General features: G+C 46.4%; 1 protein-coding gene across 2 annotated transcripts in view; it reads right to left on the bottom strand.

Moving 5' to 3' along the window:
• The window catches only part of LOC134340437 (tax1-binding protein 1 homolog), a 150874-nt gene that overhangs the window by 17379 nt on the left and 105968 nt on the right, over positions 1 to 27527 (bottom strand). The window contains exons 12-14 of one of the 2 annotated variants that reach the window (XM_063037674.1): positions 18589 to 18684; positions 8836 to 8989; positions 2416 to 2577 (exon numbers count right to left, since the gene is read on the bottom strand). In XM_063037674.1, coding sequence (XP_062893744.1) covers positions 2546 to 2577; positions 8836 to 8989; positions 18589 to 18684 — 282 coding nt within the window. In that variant the 3' untranslated portion in view covers positions 2416 to 2545. Of the gene's footprint in view, positions 1 to 2415; positions 2578 to 8835; positions 8990 to 18588; positions 18685 to 27527 lie in introns of those variants that run through there. The other variant, XM_063037673.1, reaches the window with a different exon arrangement.

Genomic DNA, 27527 nt, shown 5'->3' on the forward strand with positions numbered 1-27527 from the left:
GCTACGACAACCTTAACGATCCAGGCATTGGATCAAACAGCAACAGGAACTGGCTGTACGGCACACAAGGTCTATGCTGAACACTACACCAAATTAGTTATTACTGATACAACGACCTTGGATGAAATGGGTCTTAGGTAGAACGAGGGAGATAAGCAAGGCAGAAATATACGACAGTGCCAAGAGAAAGTCTGCTCAATGACTGAACTGGGTTACGTGGACTGAGAGACAGTGAAAAGCTGTGAACTGTCCAGACACACCACGTCATACACTGAGATTGAGGAGACACCAAACAGAATGCAGCATTATGGAGCTGCAGTCGCAGAGACAGTGCACGGGACTGGGCAGAGTAATAGTTCGGCATGGATTAGACGGGCCGAAGGGCCTGTTTCTGAGCTGTACTGTTCTTTGACCAATAGTTCGGCATAGATTTGATGGGCCGAATGGCTTGTTTTTCTGCTGTAGTGCTCTTTGGCTAATAGTTCAGCATCAATTCGACGGGCTGAAGGGTCTGTTTCTGAGCTGTAGTGCTCTGTGATTTGAAGAAGTGCAGGTATCTTCTGTTGTTGGTGATAGCTGCTCTGTTCAAAATTACAGAAACAGAGGGGGGTGGGGTAACTTTCGAATATTTATGAAGTTATTTTGGATACCCAAATCGATTGTGAACTGTTAAAACACCTCTTGGTTACAGCACAGTGGCATGCAAAGATTGGGCACCCCTGGTCAAAATTTCTGTTACTGTGAATAGTTAAGTGAGTAGAAGATGAACTGATCTCCAAAAGTTATAAAGTTAAAGGTGAAACATTCTTTTCAACATTTTAAGCAAGATTAGTATATTATTTTTGTTTCGTACAGTTTTACAGTGAAGAAAAGGAAAGGAGCACCATGCAAAAGTTTGGGCACCCCAAGAGATTTGAGCTCTCAGACAACTTTTACCAAGGTCTCAGACCTTAGTTAGCTTGTTAGGGCCATGGCTTGTTCACAGTCTTCATTAGGAAAGGCCAGGTGATGCAAATTTCAAAGCTTTATAAATACCCTGACTCCTCAAACCTTGTCCCAACAATCAGCAGCCATGGGCTCCTCTAAGCAGCTGCCTAGCACTCTGAAAATTAAATAAATGATGCCCACAAAGCAGGAGAAGGCTATAAGAAGATAGCAAAGCGTTTTCAGGTAGCTGTTTCTTCAGTTCGTAATGTAATTAAGAAATGGCAGTTAACAGGAATGGTGGAGGTCAAGTTGTCTGGAAGACCAAGAAGACTTTCCGAGAGAACTGCTCGTAGGATTGCTAGAAAGGCAAATCAATACCCCCGTTTGACTGCAAAAGACCTTCAGGAAGATTTAGCAGACTCTGGAGTGGTGGTGCACTGTTCTACTGTGCAGCGACACCTGCACAAATATGACCTTCATGGAAGAGTCATCAGAAGAAAACCTTTCCTGTGTCCTCACCACAAAATTCAGCGTCAGAAGTTTGCAAAGGAACATCTAAACAAGCCTGATGCATTTTGGAAACAAGTCCTGTGGACTGATGAAGTTAAAATAGAACTTTTTGGCTGCAATGAGCAAAGGTATGTTTGGAGAAAAAAGGGTGCAGAATTTCATGAAAAGAACCCCTCTCCAACTGTTAAGCACGGGGGTGGATTGATCATGCTTTGGGCTTGTGTTGCAGCCAGTGGCACGGGGAACATTTCACTGGTAGGGGGAAGAATGAATTCAATTAAATGCCGGCTAATTCTGGAAGCAAACATCACACCGTCTGTGAAAAAGCTGAAGATGAAAAGAGAATGGCTTCTACAACAGGATAATGAACCTAAACACACCTCAAAATCCACAATGGACTACCTCAAGAGGCACAAGCTGAAGGTTTTGCCATGGGCCTCACAGTCCCCTGACCTAAACATCATCGAGAATCTGTGGATAGACCTCAAAAGAGCAGTGCATACAAGACAGTCCAAGAATCTCACAGAACTAGAAGTATTTTGCAAGGAAGAATGGGCGAAAATCCCCCAAACAAGAATTGAAAGACTCTTAGCTGGCTACAAAAAGAGTTTACAAGCTGCGATACTTGACAAAGGGGGTGTTACTAAGTACTGACCATGCAGGGTGCCTAAACTTTTGCTCGGGCCCTTTACCTTTTTTGTTATTTTGAAACTGTCAAAGATGGAAATAAAAAAAGTAATCTTGCTTAATATATTAAAGAAATGTGTCATCTTTAACTTTATGCCTTTTGGAAATCAGGTCATCTTTTACTCGCTTAGCTATTCACAGTAACTGAAATTTTGACCAGGGTGCCCAAACTTTTGCACGCCACTCTGTATTTGGCTGTGAACAGTTTCAATAGTTGGTGTTCAGTGTGGGCGTTGGGGGAAGGCGAAACAGGAATAACTCAAATTCAGAGACAAATGCGGGAAACCTCCGACCTTTTATTGAAATAATTGCAAAGACTCTTCCCCTCTCCTCAGTGGGGCACGTCAATACTGGAGCGGTTCCTCCGTCCTGTTGCTGCCTCGCCAGACGACTCCAACTTTACCTCCTCTCCCCTACCTTTCTATCGTGTGGGGGACGCCCATCTCATTGGCCCTGCGTGAGGGGGAATGACAATACAGACACACACATGCACACAGATGTCAGTCAGGCAAAACACATAACGTAACTTCCAAGTTACAGGACCACATCTGCTCCACGATTCAAAGGGAGATACACAGTTATGGCCGGGAAGCCACCGGGCTTTTTGAAAGTTAAACACACCAAATCCTGGAGGAACACAGCAGGTCAGGCAGCACCTGTGGAAATGAATAAACAGTCGACGTTTCGAGCCGAGACCCTTCATCAGGCCTGTTTATTCATGTCCATAGACGCCGCCTGACCTGTTGAGTGCCTCCAGCGTTGTGTGTGTGTTTTGCCTTTCCAGCATCTGCAGATTTTCTCTCCTTCGTGCTTTCAAAGGTTGTTCTGCTACTTTCCTCTATCTTATTATTCAATTAGTCTTGTCTTGAGTTTTTTTAAAATCAGCTTGGGGCATTGGGTCAAATGCCTACAGGAACTTCTGGCTCACGTCTATCCTTAATACAACTCTAAACTTAGGCTATGTCCACACTAGACCGGATAATTTTGAAAACGCCGGTTTCGCGTAAAAACGATAGGCTTCCACACCAAGCGTTTGTGACAATACCTCCGTCCACATTAAAACGGGTATTTGGACAAATCTCCTCCTACTGGGCATGTGCAGGACACATCTGAAGAAAACAAGCGACATTGTTTGGTGTCCAATCTCGCTGTGAAAGTGCGCGTTTGTGCAGTTGCAGACTAGAAAAACTTAAAAGGAAATTGCCAACGACGGACAGCTGTTGGCTGTCGCGCAGGAGGACTTAAAACTAAAAAAAAAACAAATACTGGAGCGTATGGAGGCAACCGACAGGGAATTCATGTACAGTATGACCCGGCTGACAACGAACATTGAAAAACTGACCAATTCTGTTGCATTAATAAAGCACCTTGTTAAATGTATAAAACATGTCTGCATCAGAGTTATCTTGTATTTCCATACGACTGTTACACATCTATTGTCAGAGAAGTACTTGTATAAATAGGTAAACCACCTTCATACGAGCAAGGACAGAAAACGGGGCAAGGTGAGAACACTTATTTATTCAGTAAGTTATGGGTCAAAGTATTTGGTGTCTGTTCTGAAATTGTTCGGTTGTGTGGGGGGCTGTGTTCAAGAAAGCAATGAAACGCCGTGCTGCCGCCATCTGTTCCGGCACGTCATGGCAGCGTTTTTAAAAATATCCGTTTACCCCGTCCACATTACTCTGCCCAACCAGCGTTTTCAAATTTACACACTTGGGAGGGCGTTTTAGAAAAGCTCTGTTTTCGGGGGAGGAAAACGCCGCTTCAGTGTGGACGGAGGGTCAAAACGAAGAGAAAAGGCTTCGGTTACGGAATTATCCGGCCTAGTGTGGACGTAGCCTCAGAAATTGAGATTACTGAGCAGCAGTTAACACACAATTACTAATCTCACACCCAACTCCAAAGCTGCTTTCAAAAAGAGAGCTGAAAGTTCTCGAATACTCAAAGGCTGAGATACAGGATGTTTCCCATCCAGTCTTTTGTGCCCGACGCCAGCCCCCTAGGCCTGAGCCTATGTAGTAGTAGTCCCATCGAGTCTAGGACCGGGGGCACAGAATTGAGGGACGTCCATTTAGAACAGAGCTGAGGAAAACTTTCTTCAGTTGGAGGACAGCGAACCTGTGGACTGCATGGCGCCATGTCCTTGGGTGTATTTCAGTGGCGGGGGGAGAAGATGGCAGTGCGACGCAGCGCGCACAGCTCTCCGGTGAAATTATATTGTATCTGTTAAATAGGGGCCGTGGACAATTCTGATTTATGAAGACAGACGTGAGAAGCAGAGGAACATCTGGAGAAATTTCTGAAATGCCTGGTTCACTGCTGTTGTTACTGTGCGATCCAGAATCTCTGGAAGGTAGGCCCCAAAATCCCCGGCTTTGCCTGCTGCTGGCGACCGAGGCTGAGGTCGAAATGTTCGGATGGAGATGGTGCTCGGTATTCGGTGTCGGAGGGCTGATCAGAGCTCGAAGTTTTCGGACGACTCAGAGTCGGACTGTGGTCGGGCATGGCAGGGAGAGTTTTCTTCCTTCTCCCGTCTGCGTGAGATGTGGGACTTCCGAGAAACTTTGAACTTTTTTTTTACTGTGCCATGGACTGTTCTTCATCAAGTTATGGTATTGTTGCACTGTTGTAAATATATGTTATAATTATGTGGTTTTGTTAGTTTTTCAGTCTTGGTCTGTCCTGTGTTTTTGTGATATCACACCGGAGGAATATTGTATCATTTCTTAATGTATGCATTACTAAATGACAATAAAAGAGGACTGCGTGTCCTCACAATCTAATCTAATATTTAAGGCAGAGGTTGAGGAATTGAAGCATTAGGGGAGAAGGCAGGGGAATGGGGTTGAAAGGGATAATAAATCAGCCATTGATAGAATGGCAGAGCAGACTCGATGGGCCAAATGGCCCAATTCTGGTCCTATGTCTTATGGCTTCGGCCTGCGGTCCACCCTGTGTCTTAATTTACGAGATAATCTCTCAACTAAGAAACGGACCGTTTCTGGTCGTCTTCTTCACTGTGAGTTATTGAAACTTGCCTGCCTTGTCTTCTACACAATGGGAGTGACGACAGAAATCACTTCACAGAGGCCTGGGTTAACCGAAAGATGGAATGGAAATGGACAATTCCTTTACTGTTGTTGCTTTTTCAATCCTTGTGGCGCATCGGGCAGCATTTTGCTATTTCCGTAGCATTTGAGTTTTGGTTGTTTTTTTTTAAAATGAGTCCGAGTTGCTAGCTCGACTTTCCTGGATGGAGAGTGAGCGAGGAGCTGGCCGGATTCGAACCTGGGACTTTCGCCTCGGTCAGCAATCACTTCACTGCGGTCCGGGTTAACCCAAAGATGTCTTGGAAAGGGACAGATGCTTTCAATTTTGCCCTTTAAGCAGCAGGTTAGATTCAACCTCGTGTGGGCACGTGGCCAAGTGATTCAGGCATTGGACCAGCGACCTGAAGGTCGTGAGTTCGAGCCCCAACTGAGGCAACGGGTTGTGTCCTTGCTCTGCGATGACACCAGTGCCAAGCTGTACGGGTCCTAATGCTCTTCCCTTGGACAACATCGGTGGCGTGGAGAGGGGAGACTTGCAGCATGGGCAACTGCCAGTCTTCCATACAACCTTTCCCAGGCCTGCGCCCTGGAGAGTGAAGGCTTTCCAGGCGCAGATCCATGGTCTCGCAAGACTAACGGATGCCTTTACTTTAATTTAAAAGATTCAACCTCAACAGTTTTCAACATCAAAATCTCAGTTTAAGACCACACAACAGGCAACTTAGGAAAGTGAAGATTTTTAGTATATAAAAGCATGGCTGTAATGCTGAGGGCTTTATTCAGACACTGGTGAGGCCTCACTTGGAGTACTGAGAGCAGTCCTGGGCCCCTTATCTGGAAAAGGATGTGCTGATGTTGGAGAGGGTTCAAAGGCGGTTCACAAAAATGAACCCGGGATTGAAAGGCTTACGTCATGAGGAACGTTTGATGGTTCTGGGCCTGTACTCACTGGAATTCAGAAGAACTCAGTGAGGGGGGCATCTCACTGAACCCTATCAAATTTTGACAGAGTGGATGTGGAGAGGATGTTTCCTACGGCGAGGGAGTCTTAAGACCAGAGGACACAGCCTCAGAATAGAGGGACATCCATTTAGAATGGAAATGAGGAGGGATTTCTTCAGCCAGGAAGTGTTGAATCTCAGGAATTCATCTTTCCACTCCCTCCATGATTCCTCTCTCCATTCGTCCTTCCCCACTAATCTCCCTCCTATCGCTTCTCACTGCAAATCCAAAGTGCGACCCCTGCCCATTCACCTCCTCCCTCACCTCTGTTCGGGGGCTCAAACAGCCCTTCCAGGTGAGGCAACACTTCACCTGCGAACCTGCTGGGGGCCGCGGCTATTGTGTCCCATGCTCCCGATGCGGCCTCCTCTGCACGGGTGAGACCCGCGAAAATTGGGGGGGGCCGCTTCGTCCGGCACCTCCCCTCCATCCGCCACAAGCTGAACTTGTCGGTGGCCAAACATTTCAACTCCCATTCCCATTCCAACATGTAGGTCCACGGCCTCCTCTTGTGCCCTGATGAGGCCACCCTGAGGGTGGAGGAGCAACACCTCATATTTCGACTGGGTAGCCTCCAACCTGATGGCATGAATATAGATTTCTCCTTCCTGTAAAAAAAAATTCCCTCCCCCTTCACTCTACCTCTATTCCCCACTCTAGCCTTTTACCTCTTCCCCCCCTCCTCCTTGGTCCACTCTCCTCTCTGATCTGATTCCTTCCTCTCCAGCCCTTTACCTTTCCCACCCATCACCTCCCCCTAGTGTCCCTCCTCCTTCCCTTTCTCCCACAGTCCACCCTCCTCTCCGATCAGATTCCTTCCTCTCCAGCCCTTTACCTTTCCCACCCATCACCTCCCCCTAGTGTCCCTCCTCCTTCCCTTTCTCCCACAGTCCACCCTCCTCTCCGATCAGATTCCTTCCTCTCCAGCCCTTTACCTTTCCCACCCATCACCTCCCCCTGGTGTCCCTCCTCCTTCCCTTTCTCCCACGGTCCACTCTCCTCTCTGATCAGATTCCTTCCTCTCCAGCCCTTTACCTTTCCCACCCATCACCTCCCCCTGGTGTCCCTCCTCCTTCCCTTTCTCCCACGGTCCACTCTCCTCTCCGATCAGATTCCTTCCTCTCCAGCCCCTTACTTTTCCCCACCCACCTGGCTTCACCTATCAGCTGGTCCTCCTTCCCCTGCCCCACCTTCTTATTCTGACATCTTCCCTCTACTTTTCCAGCCTTGAAGAAGGGCCTCGGCCTGAAACGTTGACGGTTTATTCATTTCCATCAATGCTGCCTGGCCTGCTGAGTTCCCCCAGCGTTTTGGTGTGTGCTGCTTGTGGAGTTCAGTCAGGTCTACCCTTACCAGGAAAGGCTCTATACACTTAGAGGCTACCTACTTGGGTACCTGCTGTGGCCCGTCCTCTTCAAGGCTCGACATGTTGTGCGTTCAGAGACGCTCTTCTGCACACCACTGCTGTGACGCCTGGTTACTTGAGTTACTGTCACCTTCCTGCCATCTTGAACCAATCTGGCCATTCTCCTCTGACCTCTCTCGTCAACAAGGCATTTTCGCCCACAGAACTGGCACTCACTGGATGTTATGTTTTCTTTTGTTTTTCACACCACTCTCTCTAAACTCTTGAGATGGTTGTGCGTGAAAATAGGAGGAGGAGAAGATGGCGGCGCGACGGCAGCACGCGCGGCCACTTCGGTGGTGATGTCTGTTATCTGTCAAGTAGGGGACCGTGCACAATCCTGATTTGATGGAGATGGACGTGAGAGCACGGAGGAACATCTGGAAAACTTCTGAAATGCCCGCTTCGCTGCCGCTGCTACTGTGTGGTAACTGGAATCTACGGAGGGGAAGGCCCCGAATCCTCGGCTTTGCGTGTTTCAGCGGCCGGGGTGAGGTCGAAGGTGCTCGGCAGAGGATGGCACTCGGGAGGCTGTATCGGAGGGGCTGGTCGGAGGCTCGAAGTTTTTGGACGGATGGACTCAGTGTCGGCTGTGGTCAGCTGCTTCCAAGGCATCGGCAAGTTGACAGTGCCCGGAGGTTTATGGCAGGGAGTTTCTCCCTTTTGCCGCCGCTATCAGGGACTCGGGAGCCGATCGACTCAGGGACTTTTGAGACTTTATTTACTGTGCCCATGGTCTGTTCTTCATCAAATTATGGTATTGTTTTGCACTGCTGTAACTATATGTTATAATTATGTGGTTCTGTCAGTGTTAGTCTTTGGTTTGTCCTGTTTTCTGTGATATCGCTCCGGAGAAACATTGTATCATTTCTTAATGCATGTATGCATTTCTAAATGACAATAAAAGAGGACTGAGTGTTCTCATAATCTAAAAAAAAATCGCAGGAGATCAGCAGTTTCTGAGATACTCAAACCACCTCATCTGGCACCGACAATCAATCCACGGTCAAAGCCACTGTGATCACGTTTATCACCCCTCCCCCCATTCTGATGTCTTGTTCTGAACAATACTGAACCTCTTGACCACATCTGCATGCTTTTATGCACGGAGTTGCTGCTGATTGGATATGTGCATTAACGAGCAGGTCTACAAGAGAAACCGAATAAGGTGGCCATTGCAAGCAACTGCTCCAACAGCAAAGTACGCCTGAATCGAATGCAAGGCAGGGCAAAAAGTTTGACGCCACTTACCTCTCTCGAAGTACGGGTTGCCGAACAGGAGCTCCGGATGGGCAGAAGGTGCTGTTGGAACGTTCCCGCTGTAAGGGTTGGCGTGTTGCAATTCAAATGCTCCACTCTGATGGCTTGTACCGAGCCTCAACTCGTCAATCATCTTAGTCAGTCTCTGTGGACAGAAGTCAAGTTATTGTAGCCGTCCCACGCAGGAAACGAGCCGACGAAACTACCCTCAAATAAGGACTGGGAACCTACTGGGATTACAGAACACTGAAGAGAAGAGCAGAAGAACGTGTATTTAACCTTTCAGTAATATTTCAGCAACCCTATGTTGAGTAACCTACCTGAATGGCAGACCACAGTCTGTGTGGCTTCAGAACTGTGTGTCAGACACGGCTATAAGCAGCACAGGGGACTGTATCGGCTCCCTTCCTGTTCACCCTGTATACCTCGGACTTTAGATACAACACTGAGTCATGTCATCTGCAGAAATTCTCTGGTGACTCAGCAATAGCTGGGTGTATAAAGGGAGGACGGGAGGATGAATACAGGGCCTTGGGGAAGGACTTTGTCAAACGGTGCAGGTTGAATCATCTGCAGCTCAACATCAGTCAGACAAAGGAGCGGGTGATGGATTTTAAGACTAAGCCTACACTGCTCCCTGTTACTATCGATAGTGAGGACGTCTATCACAAAGAGGGTTAATATGAGAATAAGAACGAGCTAATTTATCTTTAGACATATGTGCTCTATGAACAACTTTAAATTGAATTAGGGAATGTTTGGAACAGATAGAGGAAGTATTGACTAGTTGTAAAATATGCACCCAGTCATTCGCCGGAATAATAAAGCCCAATTCCTTTTCCCAATCGGACCTAATCTTATCGAATGGAGCTTTCCTAAGTTTCATAATAGTATTATAAATAATAGCCGTTGCACCTTTCTGACACGGGTTAAGGTTAATTATAGTATCTAAAATATATGCAGGGGGTAACGCCGGAAAGGAAGAAAGTATGGTATTTAGGAAATTTCTAACTTGGAGATATCTAAAAAAAATGCATTCTTGCTAAGTTATATTTGTTAGATAATTGTTCAAAAGACATAAGGGAACCATCTAAAAATAAATCCAAAAAACGTGATATACCATTAGTCTTCCAAATTTGAAAGGCACAGTCCATAGAGGAAGGCGGAAAGAATATGTTGCCTAAAATAGGAATCGCAAGCCCAAATTGATTAAGATCAAAAAATTTTTGGAATTGAAACCAAATGCATAAGGTATATTTAACTATCAGGTTACAAAACTGTTTATGGTATTTCAAATCAAAAGGAAGAGAAGAACCTAAAATGGAGCCAAGTGCGTAACCTTGAGCAGATTGTAATTCCAATACTACCCATTTAGGAATGGGTAGTGTGTCTTGGTCAAGTTACCAAAATTTCATGTGTCAAACATTAATTGCCCAATAATAGAATCTGAAATTAGGTAATGCCAAGCCTCCATCTCTCTTAGCTTTCTGTAGATGTATTCTATCCAGTCTCGGGTTTTTATTTTGCCAAATAAATGAAGAAATTTTAGAGTCAACTTTGTCAAACAAGGATTTTGGAACAAAAATCGGTAATGCCTGAAATATATATAAAAATTTTGGCAGAATAAACATCTTATCAGCATTAATACCACCAAAGTTAGATAAAGTGGAGACCATTTAAATGGAAATTGTGTAATGTGGTCAATTAAGGGGAGGAAATTAGTCTTAAATAAATCCTTATGTTTACAGGTAACTTTAATCCCAAGATATGAAAAATGATTATTAACCAATTTAAACAGCAGGTTCTGATATAAGGGAACTTGTTTATTAATTGGGAAAAGTTCACTCTTATTGAGATTTAACTTATAACCTGAAAAAAGACTAAATTGTGCTAATAAATCTAAAGCTGCAGGGGTAGATTTTTGAGGATTAGAAATATATAAAAGTAAGTCATCAGCATAAAGTGATACTTTATGAGACTTTAAACCACGAGTTATACCAATAATGTTAGGAGATTCTCGAATAGCAATTGCAAGAGGTTCTAATGCTATATCAAATAATAAAGGACTAAGAGGACAACCTTGTCTGGTACCTCGAAAAAGAGGCAAAAAGGGTGAATTTAAAGAGTTAGAACGAACTGAGGCCATAGGAGAATGATATAACAATTTGATCCAGGATATAAATTTCGGGCTGAAGTTAAACATTTCAAGCACCTTAAATAAGTAAGGCCATTCGACCCTGTCAAAGGTTTTTTCAGCGTCTAGGGAAATGACGCATTCAGGATCATTTTGTGACGGGGTATAGGCAATGTTTAAAAGTGTACGAATATTATAAAAATAACGATTTTTAATAAAACCCGTTTGGTCTTCCGAGATAATGTAAGGAAGTGCTTTTTCTAGTCTGTTTAGAAAAAATTTTAGAGTCAACATTTAACAAGGATATTGGTCTATAAGATGCACATTGAGCAGGGTCTTTATCCTTCTTTAATATTAAAGAAATCGATGCTCTATAAAAGGATTTGGGTAGTTTACCAAGTTTTAATGAGGCCTCCAGAACCCTGAATAGCCAAGGGATTAATGAGGATACAAAAAATTTATAAAATTCCACGGTAAACCCATCAGGACCAGGAGCTTTCCCCGGGTTCATAGAAAAAATAACATTCTCAGTCTCATCAGTGGTAAAGGAAGTGTCTAACATAGAACATATATCGTGTGAAATCTTAGGGAAATCTAGGTTATCTAAAAAGTCACACATATGTTTAGAATCTCTTGGGAGACTCTGATTGGTATAAAGAGGAATAAAAGTCAAAAAAGGATTGATTAATCTCAGCTTGATCAAGTGTCAGTTAATCTTTTTGATTATAAATCTGATTAATTTGAAATTTAGTAGAGTTAGTCTTCAACTGATTAGCCAACAGTTTACCAACTTTGTCACTATGTATACAAAATTCGCTTCTTGTTTTCATTAATTGATTTGCAATCGAGGATGAAAGTAATAAACTGTGTTCCATTTGAAGTTCAGTTCTTTGTTCATACAACTTCTCAGAGGGAGCTGTCGCATATTTCTTATCAATTTCCTTAATCTTGTCCACAAGAACCAGCTCCTCCTCCTTCAACCTTTTCCTCAAAGCAGCAGAGTACGAGATAATCTGGCCACGAACATAAGCTTTAAAAGTATCCCAAAGGGTGTTCATGGATATATCCTCCGTACAGTTAATTGCAAAAAATGAGATCAATCTGTTCATTCATAAAGTTAACAAAATCTGAGTCCTGAAGCAGCAACGAATTAAAACATCATTGTCTATTATTTTGTGTGTTGGCCGATATTTTAATAGAAAGCTTAAGTGGAGCATGATCCGAAATGGTTATAGAGTCATATTCACATTTAACCACTGAAGAAATAAGACGAGAGTCAATAAAAAAAATGATCAATTCTTGAATAGGAATGGTGAACATGTGAGAAAAAAGAAGTCTTTTTCCTGGGGATGCAAAAATCGCCAAATGTCCGTCAACCCAGAATCTGAGAGAAATGAATAAATCAAGGTTGCGGATTTATTGGGTAGGGTCCGTATAGGAGCCAAACAGTCCATAATGGGGATAAACAAGTATTAAGATCTCCACCCCAGATTAGTGAAAACTCATTCAAATTCAGGAACAAGTTAAATAATGATTTATAAAATTCCGGACAGTCCAGGTTTGGAGTATAGACGTAAACCAAAACTACCTTTTTATTAAAGAGTAAACCACTAACCAATAGAAATCTACCATTCGGATGAGAAATAATATCGTGTTGCACAAAAGTGATTGAGGGATCTATAAAAATAGAAACTCCTCAAATTTTGGCGTTGGAATTCGAATGAAAGTGTTGACACTTCCAGAACTTAAAAAAACGTAATCTGTCCCCCCTCCGCACATGGGTCTCTTGTAAAAATAGAATATGTGCTTTAAGTCTCCGGAATACTTTAAAGATTTTTTTCCTTTTTATTGGATGATTAAGACCGTTAGTATTCCAAGAGACAAAATTAATAGTAGACTCCATAATCCCTAAAGTCAACCCTCAAATAAAGGAGGATTGACAATAGGTTCGACCCATGAACCCAGAAAGGGAACAGAATAAACAAGAGATAACGGGAAAGAGAACGCGACAAATACTTCAATAATATAAGTAGCCCAAGAAGAAAGAAAAACTAAAAAGTGAAGCCCCCCACCCCCCACCCCGTAACCCCAAAGCTAAATCTAAGATAGACTAGCCAGAAAGAAGCAAGCACTAGATCTACCCCCATGACTTCCGATAGACGCTCACTAAATAAAAAGTGTATATGTAAAAAGATCAGCTAAAGTTATAAAACAGTAAAGGAGTAAAAAAAAGTACACCGATTAAAACGAAAACGATATAATACAAAGAAAAAACAGGAATATATAAAGAATATATATACAACAGACCGTACAATTAAACAGGAAAATGAAATATCAGCATAGACTAGCCAAAAAAACTACAAAAAGTACGTTTAAAAACTACAAAGTTTAAGGCCTCCAGGTATGTGCGTAAAATGATGCTGTGGGAATGGCCACCCTGAATCCCCAGGGAAGAAGAATGGAACGACGCAGTTAAAAAAAAAGTTTTGGCAACCATATTAATTAAACCGAAAAAAAAACATTTCTGCCCTCATATAGAGCAAAAGAAAGAAATTAAACCCCACAGATTAACTGCCTCCGATCAAACAGAGATGATTTAATAGTGTGATTAGGATGTTGAAGGCAAATGTTGATCCAGATAACTCTGGGCTTCCGACGGAGAGTCGAAAAAACGGGAAGAGCCATCAGACAATCGAATCCTCAAACTTGCGGGATAAAGCAACACTGGTTTTAAATCCATCTTGTAGAATTGCGACATCACGGATCTGTAACAGACACATTGATATCGAACCTGTTTACTAAAATCCTCCACCAATCGAAAGCGGAGATCCGAGAAATCAATATAACCTTTAGGTCGAGCAAAGTGAAGCAGCTTCTCCTTGTCTTGAAAATAATGAAATCGTAAAATAACATGCTGCGGTTTATCTGACTTAGGCGAATATAATGGGACTCTGTGAGCCCGATCCAATAGTGGTGGTTGATCAGGAAATAAGGTGGGAAATGAATCTTTTAAAAGTTGAGAGAAAAACTTTATAGTGTCATTAGATTCGACAGCTTCACGAAGACCAATAATCCTTATATTTTGACGTCGCATTCTGCATTCTAAATTAGAATTTCTAAAGGTAAGAAAGTCAAGTTTTTTCTTCATTGTAGTAATTGTTTCTTCAATTTTCCCCATCTTGAGTTCATTCTGTTGCGTGGATACTTGGAGATTAGATATGGCAGTCTGATGTTCCGTGATAGATGTTTTCATTTTATCAATCTCATCGATGATTTTCTGCAGTTTAGATGAAATTTCTGCACGAATCAGATCCGATATAGCTTGCATAGTTACCGCTGGTTCAATCGGAGGGGGGTTGGTAACTTTCCGTTTAACCGGAGGTTTGTCGTCTTTCCCGTTCTTAGACATACCGGACCTTAAATACATCCAAATATATAATAGCAATCCGTTGCAAGGTATTGTAAAAGTCGGTGCCTTAAAAGTTAGCTTAAATGTAGCTGATCATAGGATAAAGCTCACAGGTAATGCAGTGAGTCAAGAACACGACTTCACTCCACGAGCTCTACCGGAAGTCTTTGTGACAGATGTCATGGGGAGATAGCTTCTTTAACTCGTATGTTTTGGTCCTGTCCTACTCTGGAAACTTTTTGGAAAGACATTTTTAATATTATCTCAAAGGTATTGAATACAAATATTTCTCCCCATTCTATTACTGCTACCTTTGGATTACCTAAAACTTCCAGTAATCTTTCCCCTTCAGCCCGTAGAATGATTGCATTTCTTACTTTAATGGCGAAAAGACGTATTTTACAACATTGGAAGGAGATTAATGCCCCAACAATGTTTAAATTCGAAAAAAAATCAGAAGTAATCTTTATGATAGTTCAGTTAAACTTGAACAGACCTGGAGATCTTTTATTCAACATTTTCATTTAATGTAATTTTTTTCTCTCTTTGCCCATATTTTCATTCCCTTCTTGCTTTTTAACTGTTTTTAATGGAGGTCGGGTTTGAGGACGTGATTGTTTTAAGTTGTTTAACTCTACTTGTTACCGAGTTAGCCCATTGCTTTGCTTTGCTTTTTAGTTTAGTTGCACGGTGGGGTTTTTTTTGGGGGGTCTTGTTTTGTGTTTTTTCTTCTCTTTATTGATATATATATATGGAAAATTAGTATACTATTATATTACCTCGTTATTTTGTAACTAAACTGCACTGTTTGCATTTATTTTTTATGCATTAATATCTCTTGTAAATTTATATTGCAACAGTATATTAGTTTCTATATGTTTTACCTTTTGTGTACTAATTCAATAAAAAGATTTAAAAAGAAAAGATAGTGAGGACGTGGATGTGGTGAGGACCTACACGTACCTGGGGGTGCACCTGGATGACAGACTCGAGTGGAGCACCAACGCAGAGTCTGTGTACAAGAAGGGCCAGAGTCTCCTCTACTTCCTGAGGAGACCGAGGTCCTTTGGAGTGTGCAGGCCTCTCCTTCACATGTTCTACCAGTCTGCTGTTGCCAGGACAATCTGCTACGTGGTGGTGTGTTGGGCCAATGGCACCAACGCGGGTGATGCCAGGAGGCTCAATAAACTGATTAGAAAGGCTGGCTCTGTTATAGGAGTCAAACTGGACACATTGGGGGCTGTGGTAGAACAAAGGACCCTACGGAAAATCCTGACCATTCCGGACAACGTTTCTCACCCTCTGCACACCACCTTGGCTGAACAGAGGAGCGCCTTTAGTAACAGACTGAGACAACGGTGCTGCCCGATTACACCCACGCTTTGGAATGTGGGAGGAAACCCACTCAGTCACACAGAGTGAACGTACAAGTTCCTTACAGGCAGCGGTGTAATTGAACCCAGATCACCGGCACTGTTACAGCGATATAAGATCATAAAATACAGGGGCAGAAGTAGGCCATTTGGCCCATCAAGTCTGCTGCGCCATTCAATCACAGGCTGATCCAATTCTACCAGTCATCCCCACTCCCCTGCCTTCACCCCATACCCTTTGATGCCCTGGCTAATCAAGAACCTGTCTATCTCTACCTTAAATGCACCCAGTGACTTGGCCTCCACAGCCGCTCGTGGCAGCAAATTCCACAGATTTACCACCCTCTGACTAAAGTAATTTCTCTGCATCTCTGTTCTAAATGGACATCCTTCAATCCTGAAGTCATGCCCTCTTGTCCTGGAATCCTCCACCACGGGAAATAACTTTGCCATATCCAAGAACATGCATAAAAGTTGCTGGTGAACGCAGCAGGCCAGGCAGCATCTGTAGGAAGAGGTACAGTCTACGTTTCAGGCCGAGACCCTCCGTCAGGACTAACTGAAGGAAGAGTTAGTAAGAGGTTTGAAAGTGGGAAGGGGAGCGGGAGATGCAAAATAATAGGAGAAGACAGGAGGGGGAGGGATGGAGCCAAGAGCTGGACAGGTGATAGGCAAAAGGGATACGAGAGGATCATGGGACAGGAGGCCCAGGGAGAAAGAAAAGGGGGAGGGGGAAGCCCAGTGGATGGGCAAGGGGTATAGTGAGAGGGACAAACGGGGGGGGGGGGAGAGAGGGAGGGAGGGAGGGAGGGAGGGAGGGAGGGAGGGAGAGAGAGAGAGAGAGAGAGAGAGAGAGAGAGAGAGAGAGAGAGAGAGAGAGAGAGAGAGAGAGAGAGAGAGAGAGAGAGAGAGAGAGAGAGAGAGAGAGAGAGAGAGAGAGAGAGAGAGATAAATAAATAAATAATGGATGGGGTACGAGGGGGAGGTGAGGCATTAGCGGAAGTTAGAGAAGTCGATGTTCATGCCATCAGGTTGGAGGCTACCCAGACGGAATATAAGATGTTGTTCCTCCAACCTGAGTGTGGCTTCATCTTTACAGTAGAGGAGGCCGTGGATAGACATGTCAGAATGGGAATGGGATGTGGAATTAAAATGTGTGGCCACTGGGACATCCTGCTTTCTCTGGCAGACAGAGCGTAGGTGTTCAGCGAAATGGTCTCCCAGTCTGCGTCGGGTCTCGCCAATATATAGAAGGCCACATCGGGAGCACCGGACGCAGTATATCACCCCAGCCGACTCACAGGTGAAGTGTTGCCTCACCTGGAAGGACTGTCTGGGGCCCTGAATGGTGGTGAGGGAGGAAGTGTAAGGGCATGTGTAGCACTTGTTCCGCTTACAAGGATGCTTGAAATTCCAGCATCTGCAGATTTCCTCGTGTTTGCATTTGTCATATCTAATCTGCTCAAGTCTTTTAACACTCGGAACGTTTTCTACGAGATCATACCATATGGTAACCATCACAGTATACACCTTCCCCCAAATACCTCGCAAGCCCTTGTACTCCTTCAGTTCTGCCCTAATCCATACTCCCCAGGCTGCTGGGTTCCATCATTAATGGCCAAACCTTCAACACACCACTGCTTTAAGCTTCTGATTACCTTCCTACACACCGCCCTACTCCGAGGAGCTCCTAACCGGCACCCAACACGTCAATGCATCTGCAAAGGCGGCCCTATATTTCATAAGGAGTTTGAGGGGATTTGGATTGTCACCGAAAAACACTTGCAAGTTTCTACGGACGTACCATAGACAGTGTTGTAACTGGCTGCATCACCATCTGGTATTGGGGGGCGGTGGGAGTGTGGTGACGTCATACGACAGGGCACGTAATGGTGGTGATGATCTTAGAAAGGGCGTGCTGGCATTGGAGAGGGTCCAGAGGAGGTTCACGAGAATTATCCTGGGAATGAAAAGGGTGGGGGGGGAGGGAATCGCAACTGAAACCTGTTGAACATTGAAAGATCCAGATAGAGAGGGTGTCTCTTATCGTGGGGGAGTCTAGGTCCAGAGGGCACAGCCTCAGAAGAGAAGGAGCTCCCTTTGGAAACGTGATTCCTTTATCCACAGGGTGGTGAATCTGTGGAACTGACTGCCACAGACGGCTGTCTGGGCCAGGTCAAGGGTTTCAAAGATGCATTTAATGTCAGAGAAACGTATACCATACACATCCTGAAATGTTTCTTCCTTTGCAAAACATCCACGAAAACAGAGGAGAGCCCCCAAAGAATGAATGACAGTTAAATGTTAGAACCCCAAAGCCACCCCACCCCCCTGCCCGCGTAATCCCCCTCCCCCACCCCCACCAGCCGGGGGAAAAAAGCATCGGCACCCACCACCGAGCACTCAAGCGTGCAGCAAAGCATCAGCAAAGACACAGGCTTGCAGTACCCCCAAAGACTACACTGTTCACCCGGTATTTGACAACCACAGGCTCCCTCTCTCCCTCATAAGGGAGAAAGAGGTGTCCCCGTTTGACAGCGAGAGGGGAGACATAACAAACAACTCGCTGGTTTACGATTAGTCAGGGCGTTGAAAGGTTACGGGGAGAAGGCAGGTGGTAATCCCGTTACTGCCTGTTCGGGGTTTGTACGTTCTCGCCCCGTGACCGCGAGGGTTTCCTCTGGGTGCTCTGGTTTCCTCCCAAAGTCCAAAGACACACCGGGGTTGATAGGTTAATTGGTCAATGTGCTCAGGTTAAACCGGGGGATTGCTCTGCGGCGTAACTCAAAAAAACAAACAGGCAGCGGGTAATCGCAAAACGCACGTACCTCGACGTCCTCTTGCAACCCAGCCACCTCCGCATCGCGAACTTCCAAGGAACGGGTCTTCAGGTCCAGCTCACATGCTAGCTCCGTGCACTTCCCCTGCAAGAGGAGCGAGGCACCTTTCAATCAGCCACCGCAGTTCGGCGGGCACGGTATCATTCGGATACGCCCGAGGAGGATTACCTTCGTCACGTCAGCGGTCTGAACGTGCTGATGACCGCTGGCATGTCTTCCTGTCCGTGACACCTCTGACCAAGCGTCCGGTCGTGAACCCAGTGTCTCCACGTCAAACTTTTTTTTAAAAAACTCCCCCCGCCACCCCTACAATAAGTACCTCACAGAGTCATAGCGCATTAATGCACAGAAACAGGTCCTTATTCTGTTAATCTGCCAACACCCATCAACCCTGCACCCAAACCATAGCCCTCCATACCACCTCCCATCCACGTACCTATGCAAACTTCGCTCAAGTGTTGAAATCAAACCCACATCTATCACTTGCACTGGCAGCTCCTTCCACACCATCCATGTGAAGGAGGTCTCCTTAAATACTTCACCTTTCCCCCTTAACCTACGATCTCTAAGCTCTGGTCCAGCACCTTGGTTAGGAACAGGGCAAGGAAGGCAAAGGCAATGATAGGATTCATTTCCAGAGGCCGTTGTAAATGGTTCGGCACATGCTAGATGGGCCGAAGGGCCTGTTTCTATACTGTACTTTCCTTTCCCCGCCGGACTCTGTGGTGTGCAGGCCTGCAGTTGGAAAAGAGGTCAACAGAAACTCCGATAGAGGGCAAATGCAATGCTGTCACTCGTTTCGAGAGGGCTAGACTGTAAGAGCAAGGATGACATGCTGAGACTTTATAAGGCCTGGACAGACCGTACTTTAAGCACTGTGCCCCTGATCGAAGAAAGACTGTGCTGGCAATGAAGATGGTCCAGAGGAGATTCAAGGGAATGATGTGGGGAATGAAAGGGTTAACATATAGTTGCAAAGGGCCTTTACTCACTGGGGTTTAAAAGAATGACGGTGGGGAGGGCAGAATCTCATCGAGACCTATCGAATATTGAAAGATCAGTACAAAGTGGATGTGGAGAGGATGTTTCCTATACTGGGGGAGTTTAGGACCAGAGGACACAGATAGAGTGGATGTGGAGAGGATATTTCCTATACTGGGGGAGTTTAGGACCAGAGGACACAGATAGAGTGGATGTGGAGAGGATGTTTCCTATAGTGGGGGAGTCTTGGACCAAAGAGCACAGATTGAGTGGATGTGGAGAGGATGTTTTCTATAGTCGGGGAGTCTAGGACCAGAGGACACAGATAGAGTGGAGGTGGAGAGGATGTTTCCTACAGTGGGGGAGTCTAGGACCAGAGGACACAGATAGAGTGGATGTGGAGAGGATGTTTCCTATAGTGGGGGAGTCTAGGACCAGTGGACACAGATAGAGTGGATGTGGAGAGGATGTTTCCTATAGTGGGGGAGTCTAGGACCAGAGGGCACAGATAGAGTGGATGTGGAGAGGATGTTTCCTGTAGTGGGGGAGTTTAGGACCAGAGGACACAGATAGAGTGGATGTGGAGAGGATGTTTCCTATAGTGGGGGAGTCTTGGACCAGAGGGCACAGATAGAGTGGATGTGGAGAGGATGTTTTCTATAGTGGGGGAGTCTAAGACCAGAGGACACAGATAGAGTGGGTGTGGAGAGGATGTTTCCTATGGGGGGTGGGGGCAGAAGTTTAGGTCCAGAGGGTACAGCCTCACCTAACCTCAGTGGAAAAAGCCTTCTTGCATTTACACTATCTATACCCATTATAATTTTGTATACTTCTATCAAATCTCTTCTCATTTTCCGACGTTCCAGGAATGAAATCCTAAACTATTTTCCCTCTCCCTTTAACTTAGGTCTTAAGTCCCGGCAACATCCTTGTAAATTTTCCCCAAACTCTTTTTTAAAAAATCTTTCCTTTGGGTAGGTGACAGAACTGCTCGCAATCCTGCAAATCTGGCCTCACGTCTTATACAACTTCAACATAACTTTACAACTCCTGTATTTAATGCTCTGATTTATGAAGCAAGGATGTAAATGTTGCGGCTTTATAGGGCGCTGGTGAGGCCTCACACGGAGAACCGTGAGCAGTTTTGGTCCCCTTATCAGAGGAAGGATGTGCTGACGTTGGATAGCGCTCAAAGAAGGTTCGCGAAAATGATTTGGAGATTGAAAGGCTTGTCATATAGGGAACATTTGATGGCTCTGGGCCTGTACTCGCTGGGATTCAGAAGACCAAGATAGGGATCTCATTGAAATCTATCAAATATTGGAAGTGAATGTGGAGAGGATGCTTCCAATGGTGGGGGAGTCTGAGACCAGAGGACACAGACTCAGGACAGAGAAACGTCAATTTAGAATGGAGATGAGGAAGAATTTCTTTAGCCGGAGAGGGCTGAATCTGCGGAATGTGTTGCCACAGGGAGCTGTGGAGACCAAGTTACTATGTATATTTAAAGGCAGAGGTTGATAGATTCTTGATTGGTCAGGCCATGAAGGGATACGAGAAGAAGGCAGGAGATTGGGGCTGAGAGGGAAAATGGATCAGCCATGATGAAATGGCGGAGGGGACTCGATGGGCCAAATGGCCTAATTCTGCTCCTCTATCTCATGGTCTTCTGAAGGCCAATGTGCCCAGAGGTTTCTCTTTACAACCCTATCTGCCGGTGATGCCTGCTTGAAGGAATTCGGGATCTGTATTACCCAACAACCTTCTACCTTGTTTAAAGTATTATACGCAGGGACTCTCCAAGGGATAGGTGATCAAACAATATACTGCCAATGGAAAAATGCAGGATTAACCTTTCAACCACAGCCATCTGTGGCAATGAATTCCATAGCTTCACCGCCTTCTGGCCAAAATCATCCTCATCCCTGTTCTAAAGGGAAGCCCTTCTACTCTGAGTTTACTCTGGTCACAGATTCCCCCACTATGGGAAACATCCCATGACAATTATGGAACCAAGACATTTACTGTTATTTACTGTTATTTCAACATCATATAATATATTGACAACTTACTAATAAAACATGAAAATATAGTAGTGTACAAACGTCTTCAGCACATATATATAGCCAGGCGTGTCTAAGACTTCTGCACACAGTACTGTATTTGTCAGGGTGGAGTGGAGAGCGAGTTTGTAAATCTGGCGGGAGCAAAGGATGTTGGGACTGGCAAGGGTGGAACGTGGGGGACAGGTGGCAGAGAAGGAGAGCCAGGGGTCGTGGGGGTGCAGACACACCCAGCCCTGAGACACCAGGTAAGGTCATTTGATTCCCAAACATTTGGTTTATTGATCATTACAGAATGTCTCTCTGATGTTTCCCACTCCCTCCTCTCTCCCCGCCCCTTTTCCCAACCATGATTCCCTTCTCCCTCCCCCTTTTCCCAACCATTCCCCTCTCCCTCCCCCTTTTCCCAACCATGATTCCCCCCTCCCTTCCCGTTTTCCCAACCATGATTCCCCCTCTCCCTTCCCGTTTTCCCAACCATGATTCCCCTCTCCCTTCCCCAACCATGATTCCCCCTCTCCCTTCCCCAACCATGATTCCCCCTCTCCCTTCCCGTTTTCCCAACCATGATTCCCCTCTCCCTTCCCCAACCATGATTCCCCTCTCCTTCCCCTTTTCCCAACCACGATTTTCCTCTCCCTGCCCCTTTTCCCAACCATGATTCCCCCTCTCCCTTCCCGTTTTCCCAACCACGATTCTCCTCTCCCTTCCCCTTTTCCCAACCATGATCCCCCTCTCCCTCCCCTTTCCCAACCATGATTCCCCTCTCCCTCCCCCTTTTCCCAACCATGATTCCCCTCTCCCTTCCCCTTTTCCCAACCATGATTCCCCCTCTCTTCCTGTTTTCCCAACCATGATTCTCCTCTCCCTTCCCCTTTTCCCAACCATGATTCCCCTCTCCCTTCCTGTTTTCCCAACCATGATTCTCCTCTCCCTTCCCCTTTTCCCAACCATGATTCCCCTCTCCCTTCCCCTTTTCCCAACCATGATTCCCCTCTCCCTTCCCCTTTTCCCAACCATGATTCCCCCTCTCCCTTCCCGTTTTCCCAACCATGATTCTCCTCTCCCTTCCCCTTTTCCCAACCATGATTCCCCCCTCCCTTCCCCTTTTCCCAACCATGATTCCCCTCTCCCTTCCCCTTTTCCCAACCATGATTCCCCTCTCCCTTCCCGTTTTCCCAACCATGATTCTCCTCTCCCTTCCCCTTTTCCCAACCATGATTCCCCTCTCCCTTCCCCTTTTCCCAACCATGATTCCCCCTCTCCCTTCCCGTTTTCCCAACCATGATTCTCCTCTCCCTTCCCCTTTTCCCAACCATGATTCCCCTCTCCCTTCCCCAACCATGATTCCCCTCTCCTTCCCCTTTTCCCAACCACGATTTTCCTCTCCCTGCCCCTTTTCCCAACCATGATTCCCCCTCTCCCTCCCCCTTTTCCCAACCATGATTCCCCTCTCCCTTCCCCTTTTCCCAACCATGATTCCCCCTCTCCCTTCCCGTTTTCCCAACCATGATTCTCCTCTCCCTTCCCCTTTTCCCAACCATGATTCCCCCCTCCCTTCCCCTTTTCCCAACCATGATTCCCCTCTCCCTTCCCCTTTTCCCAACCATGATTCCCCTCTCCCTTCCCGTTTTCCCAACCATGATTCTCCTCTCCCTTCCCCTTTTCCCAACCATGATTCCCCTCTCCCTTCCCCTTTTCCCAACCATGATTCCCCCTCTCCCTTCCCGTTTTCCCAACCATGATTCTCCTCTCCCTTCCCCTTTTCCCAACCATGATTCCCCTCTCCCTTCCCCAACCATGATTCCCCTCTCCTTCCCCTTTTCCCAACCACGATTTTCCTCTCCCTGCCCCTTTTCCCAACCATGATTCCCCCTCTCCCTCCCCCTTTTCCCAACCATGATTCCCCTCTCCCTTCCCCTTTTCCCAACCATGATTCCCCTCTCCTTCCCCTTTTCCCAACCATGATTCCCCTCTCCCTTCCCCTTTCCCAACCATGAGTCCCCTCTCCTTCCCCTTTTCCCAACCACGATTCCCCTCTCCCTGCCCTCCCTTCCCACTCTCAGTCCACAACAGAGACCCAGATCAGAATCAGGTTTATCATCACTCACGTGTCGTGAAATTTGTTTTTGTTTGTGGCAGCAGCAGTTACATTTACATCATTTATTATTATATTGTAATTTGTCCTTTACTGTGCCTATTGTCTTGTTTATTAATTATTGTACTGTCTTGCACTGTATTGTGCACTTTACGTAGTCCTGTGTAGGTCTGAAGTCTAATGTAGTTTTGTGTTGTTTTACATAGTCTAGTGCGGTTTTGTGTTGTTTCAGGTAGCACCATGATCCTGGAGGAACGTTGGTTCCGTTTCACTGTGTACTGTACCAGCAGTTGTGGTTCAAATGACAATAAAATTGATGACTTGAGAGTGCAATACGTAAAATTACTATAGTACTGTGCAGACAATAACCTATCCCCCAATGTCAGCAAGACGAAGGAATTGATTGTTGACTTCAGAAGGAGTAGCGGACCGCATGACCCAATTTACATCGGTGGTGCGCAAGTGGAACAGGTCAAAAGCTTTAAGTTCCTCGGGGTCAATATCACAAATGACCAGACTTGGTCCAACCAAGCAGAGTCCTCTGCCAAGAAGGCCCACCAGCGCCTTTACTTCCTGAGAAAACTAAAGAAATTTGGCCTGTCCCCTAAAATCCTCACTAATTTTTATAGATGCACCGTAGAAAGCATTCTTCTAGGGTGCATCACAACCTGGTATGGAAGTTGTCCTGTCCAAGACCGGAAGAAGCTACAGAAGATCGTGAACACAGCGCAGCACATCACACAAACCAATCTTCCGTCCTTGGACTCACTTTACACCGCACGCTGTCGGAGCAGTGCTGCCAGGATAATCAAGGACACGACCCACCCAGCCAACACACTTTTCGTCCCTCTTCCCTCCGGGAGAAGGCTCAGGAGCTTGAAGACTCGTACGGCCAGATTTGGGAACAGCTTCTTTCCAACTGTGATAAGACTGCTGAACGGATCCTGACCCGGATCTGGGCCGTACCCTCCAAATATCCGGACCTGCCTCTCGGTTTTTTTGCACTACCTTACTTCCCATTTTTCTATTTTCTATTTATGATTTATAATTTAAATTTTTAATATTTACTAATTTTTACTATTTTTAATATTTAATATTTGTAATCCAGGGAGCGGGAAGCGCAGAATCAAATATCGCTGTGATGATTGTACACTCTGGTATCAATTGTTTGGCGACAATAAAGTATAAGTATAAAGAAGCCTTAAGCCCCTCACTATACCGATGTGCCTGAGGCTTGTGCATAGGACTGTAAACAATTGAATCACCTCCAGTTTCTGCGTATCACTGATAAGGCTGCCCTTTGCTACTGGTCTGATATTGCCCTCGTGAGCCAGCCTCTGGGAGCCACTAGAGTCCTGGGGAAGGCTTGCTGACTCTGCTGTTGGGGAGGGGCTCCAGGATTTAGATCCAGTAACGACGAAAGAAAGGTGCGATACCCCCAAGTCAGGATGGCGTGAGACCATCCTGCTCCAAGTCCCTGGCTGCCTTGTAGATCTGTCCTGGGCCCAACATCTCGATGCAGTTACGAGTAAGACACACCCGTGGCTCTGTTAGGAGTTTGACCGAGATTTGGTACGTCAACAAAAGACTCCAGCAAAATTTCTACAGACGTACCACGCAGAACAATTCTGACTGGCCGCATCACCTTCTGGTATGGGCTGGGGGGCGGATGACAATGCGGGGGCATTGGAAGAAGCCGCAGAGGGTTGTGAACGCACCAGCCTCTCCGGAATCCAGGACATCTTCAATAAGGCACTCATGCCCTCTTCTCATTGCTACCATCAGGGAGGAGGTACAGGAGCCTGAAGACACACACTCAACGATTCAGGAACAGCTTCTTCCCCTCTGCCATCAGGGAGGAGGTACAGGAGCCTGAAGACACACTCTCAACAATTCAGGAACAGCTTCTTCCCCTCTGCCATCAGGGAGGAGGTACAGGAGCCTGAAGACACACTCTCAACGATTCAGGAACAGCTCCTTCCCCTCTGCCATCAGGGAGGAGGTACAGGAGCCTGAAGACACACACTCAACGATTCAGGAACAGCTTCTTCCCCTCTGCCATCGGGGAGGAGGTACAGGAGCCTGAAGACACACACTCAACGATTCAGGAACAGTTTCTTCCCCTCTGCCATCAGGGAGGAGGTACAGGAGCCTGAAGACACACACTCGACGATTCAGGAACAGCTTCTTCCCCTCTGCCATCAGGGAGGAGGTACAGGAGCCTGAAGACACACACTCAATGATTCAGGAACAGCTTCTTCCCCTCTGCCATCAGGGAGGAGGTACAGGAGCCTGAAGACACACACTCGACGATTCAGGAACAGCTTCTTCCCCTCTGCCATCAGGGAGGAGGCACAGGAGCCTGAAGACACACACTCAACGATTCAGGAACAGCTTCTTCCCCTCTGCCATCAGATTTCTGAATGGACACTGAGCCCATGAACACTACATCACTCTCTTTCTGCACGAATTAGTTCTGATTACAACTCAATGGACCACGGCCATAAAACAGCAAAGCTCACGACATGTCCCCATGACATTAAACCCGATTTTTGATTCTGAAATGTTTTCGGATGCCTGCGTCCCCCGAGGGTGGACTGGTGTGTCGGTCCATTTCCCCCCACTCCCCACCCCGCCCCTGGAGATTTGGCATGAGAGTTCCGTTCAAAGGATCTGTGGTCCTCGGCTGCTTCGATCCACGACACCATTTTGCCACGCTCCACGGTACCGGCAACCCGGGTTCAATTCCCGCCGCTCTCTTTAAGGAGCTGGTACGCTCTCTCCCCGTGACCGCGTGGGCTTCCTCCGGGTGCCCCAGTTCCCTCCCACAGACCAAAGGCGTACCAGCCGGAGGGTTAACCGGTCGCTGGAAGTCCTCCCATGGTTAGGGCCTGGGTTAAATCGGGGCTTGCTGGGCGGGACGGCTCAGAAACGTCACGTCGGAACCAAACCGTCTCACGCCACCCACTGCACGTAACCGCCATGGCAGAGCCAGGCACCCTGAACTCGAGCCCCACCGCGTTCGAAACCGGATCAGCCATCAACGCAGGTGCACGTCACCTCAAGTGTGCGTGCTTCACCTCCTTCTCCTGTCTCTATGCACGCCCACACACACACACACACGCACACGACTGCGTGGCAAAGCACAGCTCCAAAGGCACGTAAAAATTCACCAGCGATACCACTCCCGCCGGATGGATCAGAGGTGCTGACGCGGCAGCGTGCACAGAGCGAGGTGGGACACCTGGGTGGGTGGTCTTCCCACCGCAGTAGGCCTAAAGAGAGTCAACAGCCTCAAGTTCCCCGGGCGCTGACATTACCAGCCGGCGCGCCCCGGGCCCAGCACGTAGATGCCAGCACAAGGAAAGCACGCCAGCGTCTTCGCTTTCTTGGGAGCGTGACACCACTGGGTTCGAGATCAGCCACTTCTCTGCAACCATAAGGTTAGGGCAGTGGTCCCCAACCACCGGGCCGCAAAGCATGTGCCACCGGGCCGCGAGGAAACGATATGATTTGGCGATATGAAACGATAGGAGTCAGCTGCACCTTTCCTCATTCCCTGTCACGCACTGTTGAACTTGAACATAGGGTTGCCAACCGTCCCGTATTAGCCGGGACATCCCGTATATTGGGCTAAAATGGTTTGTCCCATACGGGACCGCCCTTGTCCTGTATTTCCCCCGCTAAGGTAGAGCATTCCTGTGAAACCTTTTGTGCCGAAATGGCGTAAAGTGCAGAAGCAATTACCATTAATTTATATGGGGAAAAATTTGTGAGCGTTCCCA

This window comes from Mobula hypostoma, chromosome X1 (genome assembly GCF_963921235.1).
Source record: "Mobula hypostoma chromosome X1, sMobHyp1.1, whole genome shotgun sequence".
In the NCBI taxonomy this organism is placed as follows: domain Eukaryota; kingdom Metazoa; phylum Chordata; class Chondrichthyes; order Myliobatiformes; family Myliobatidae; genus Mobula; species Mobula hypostoma.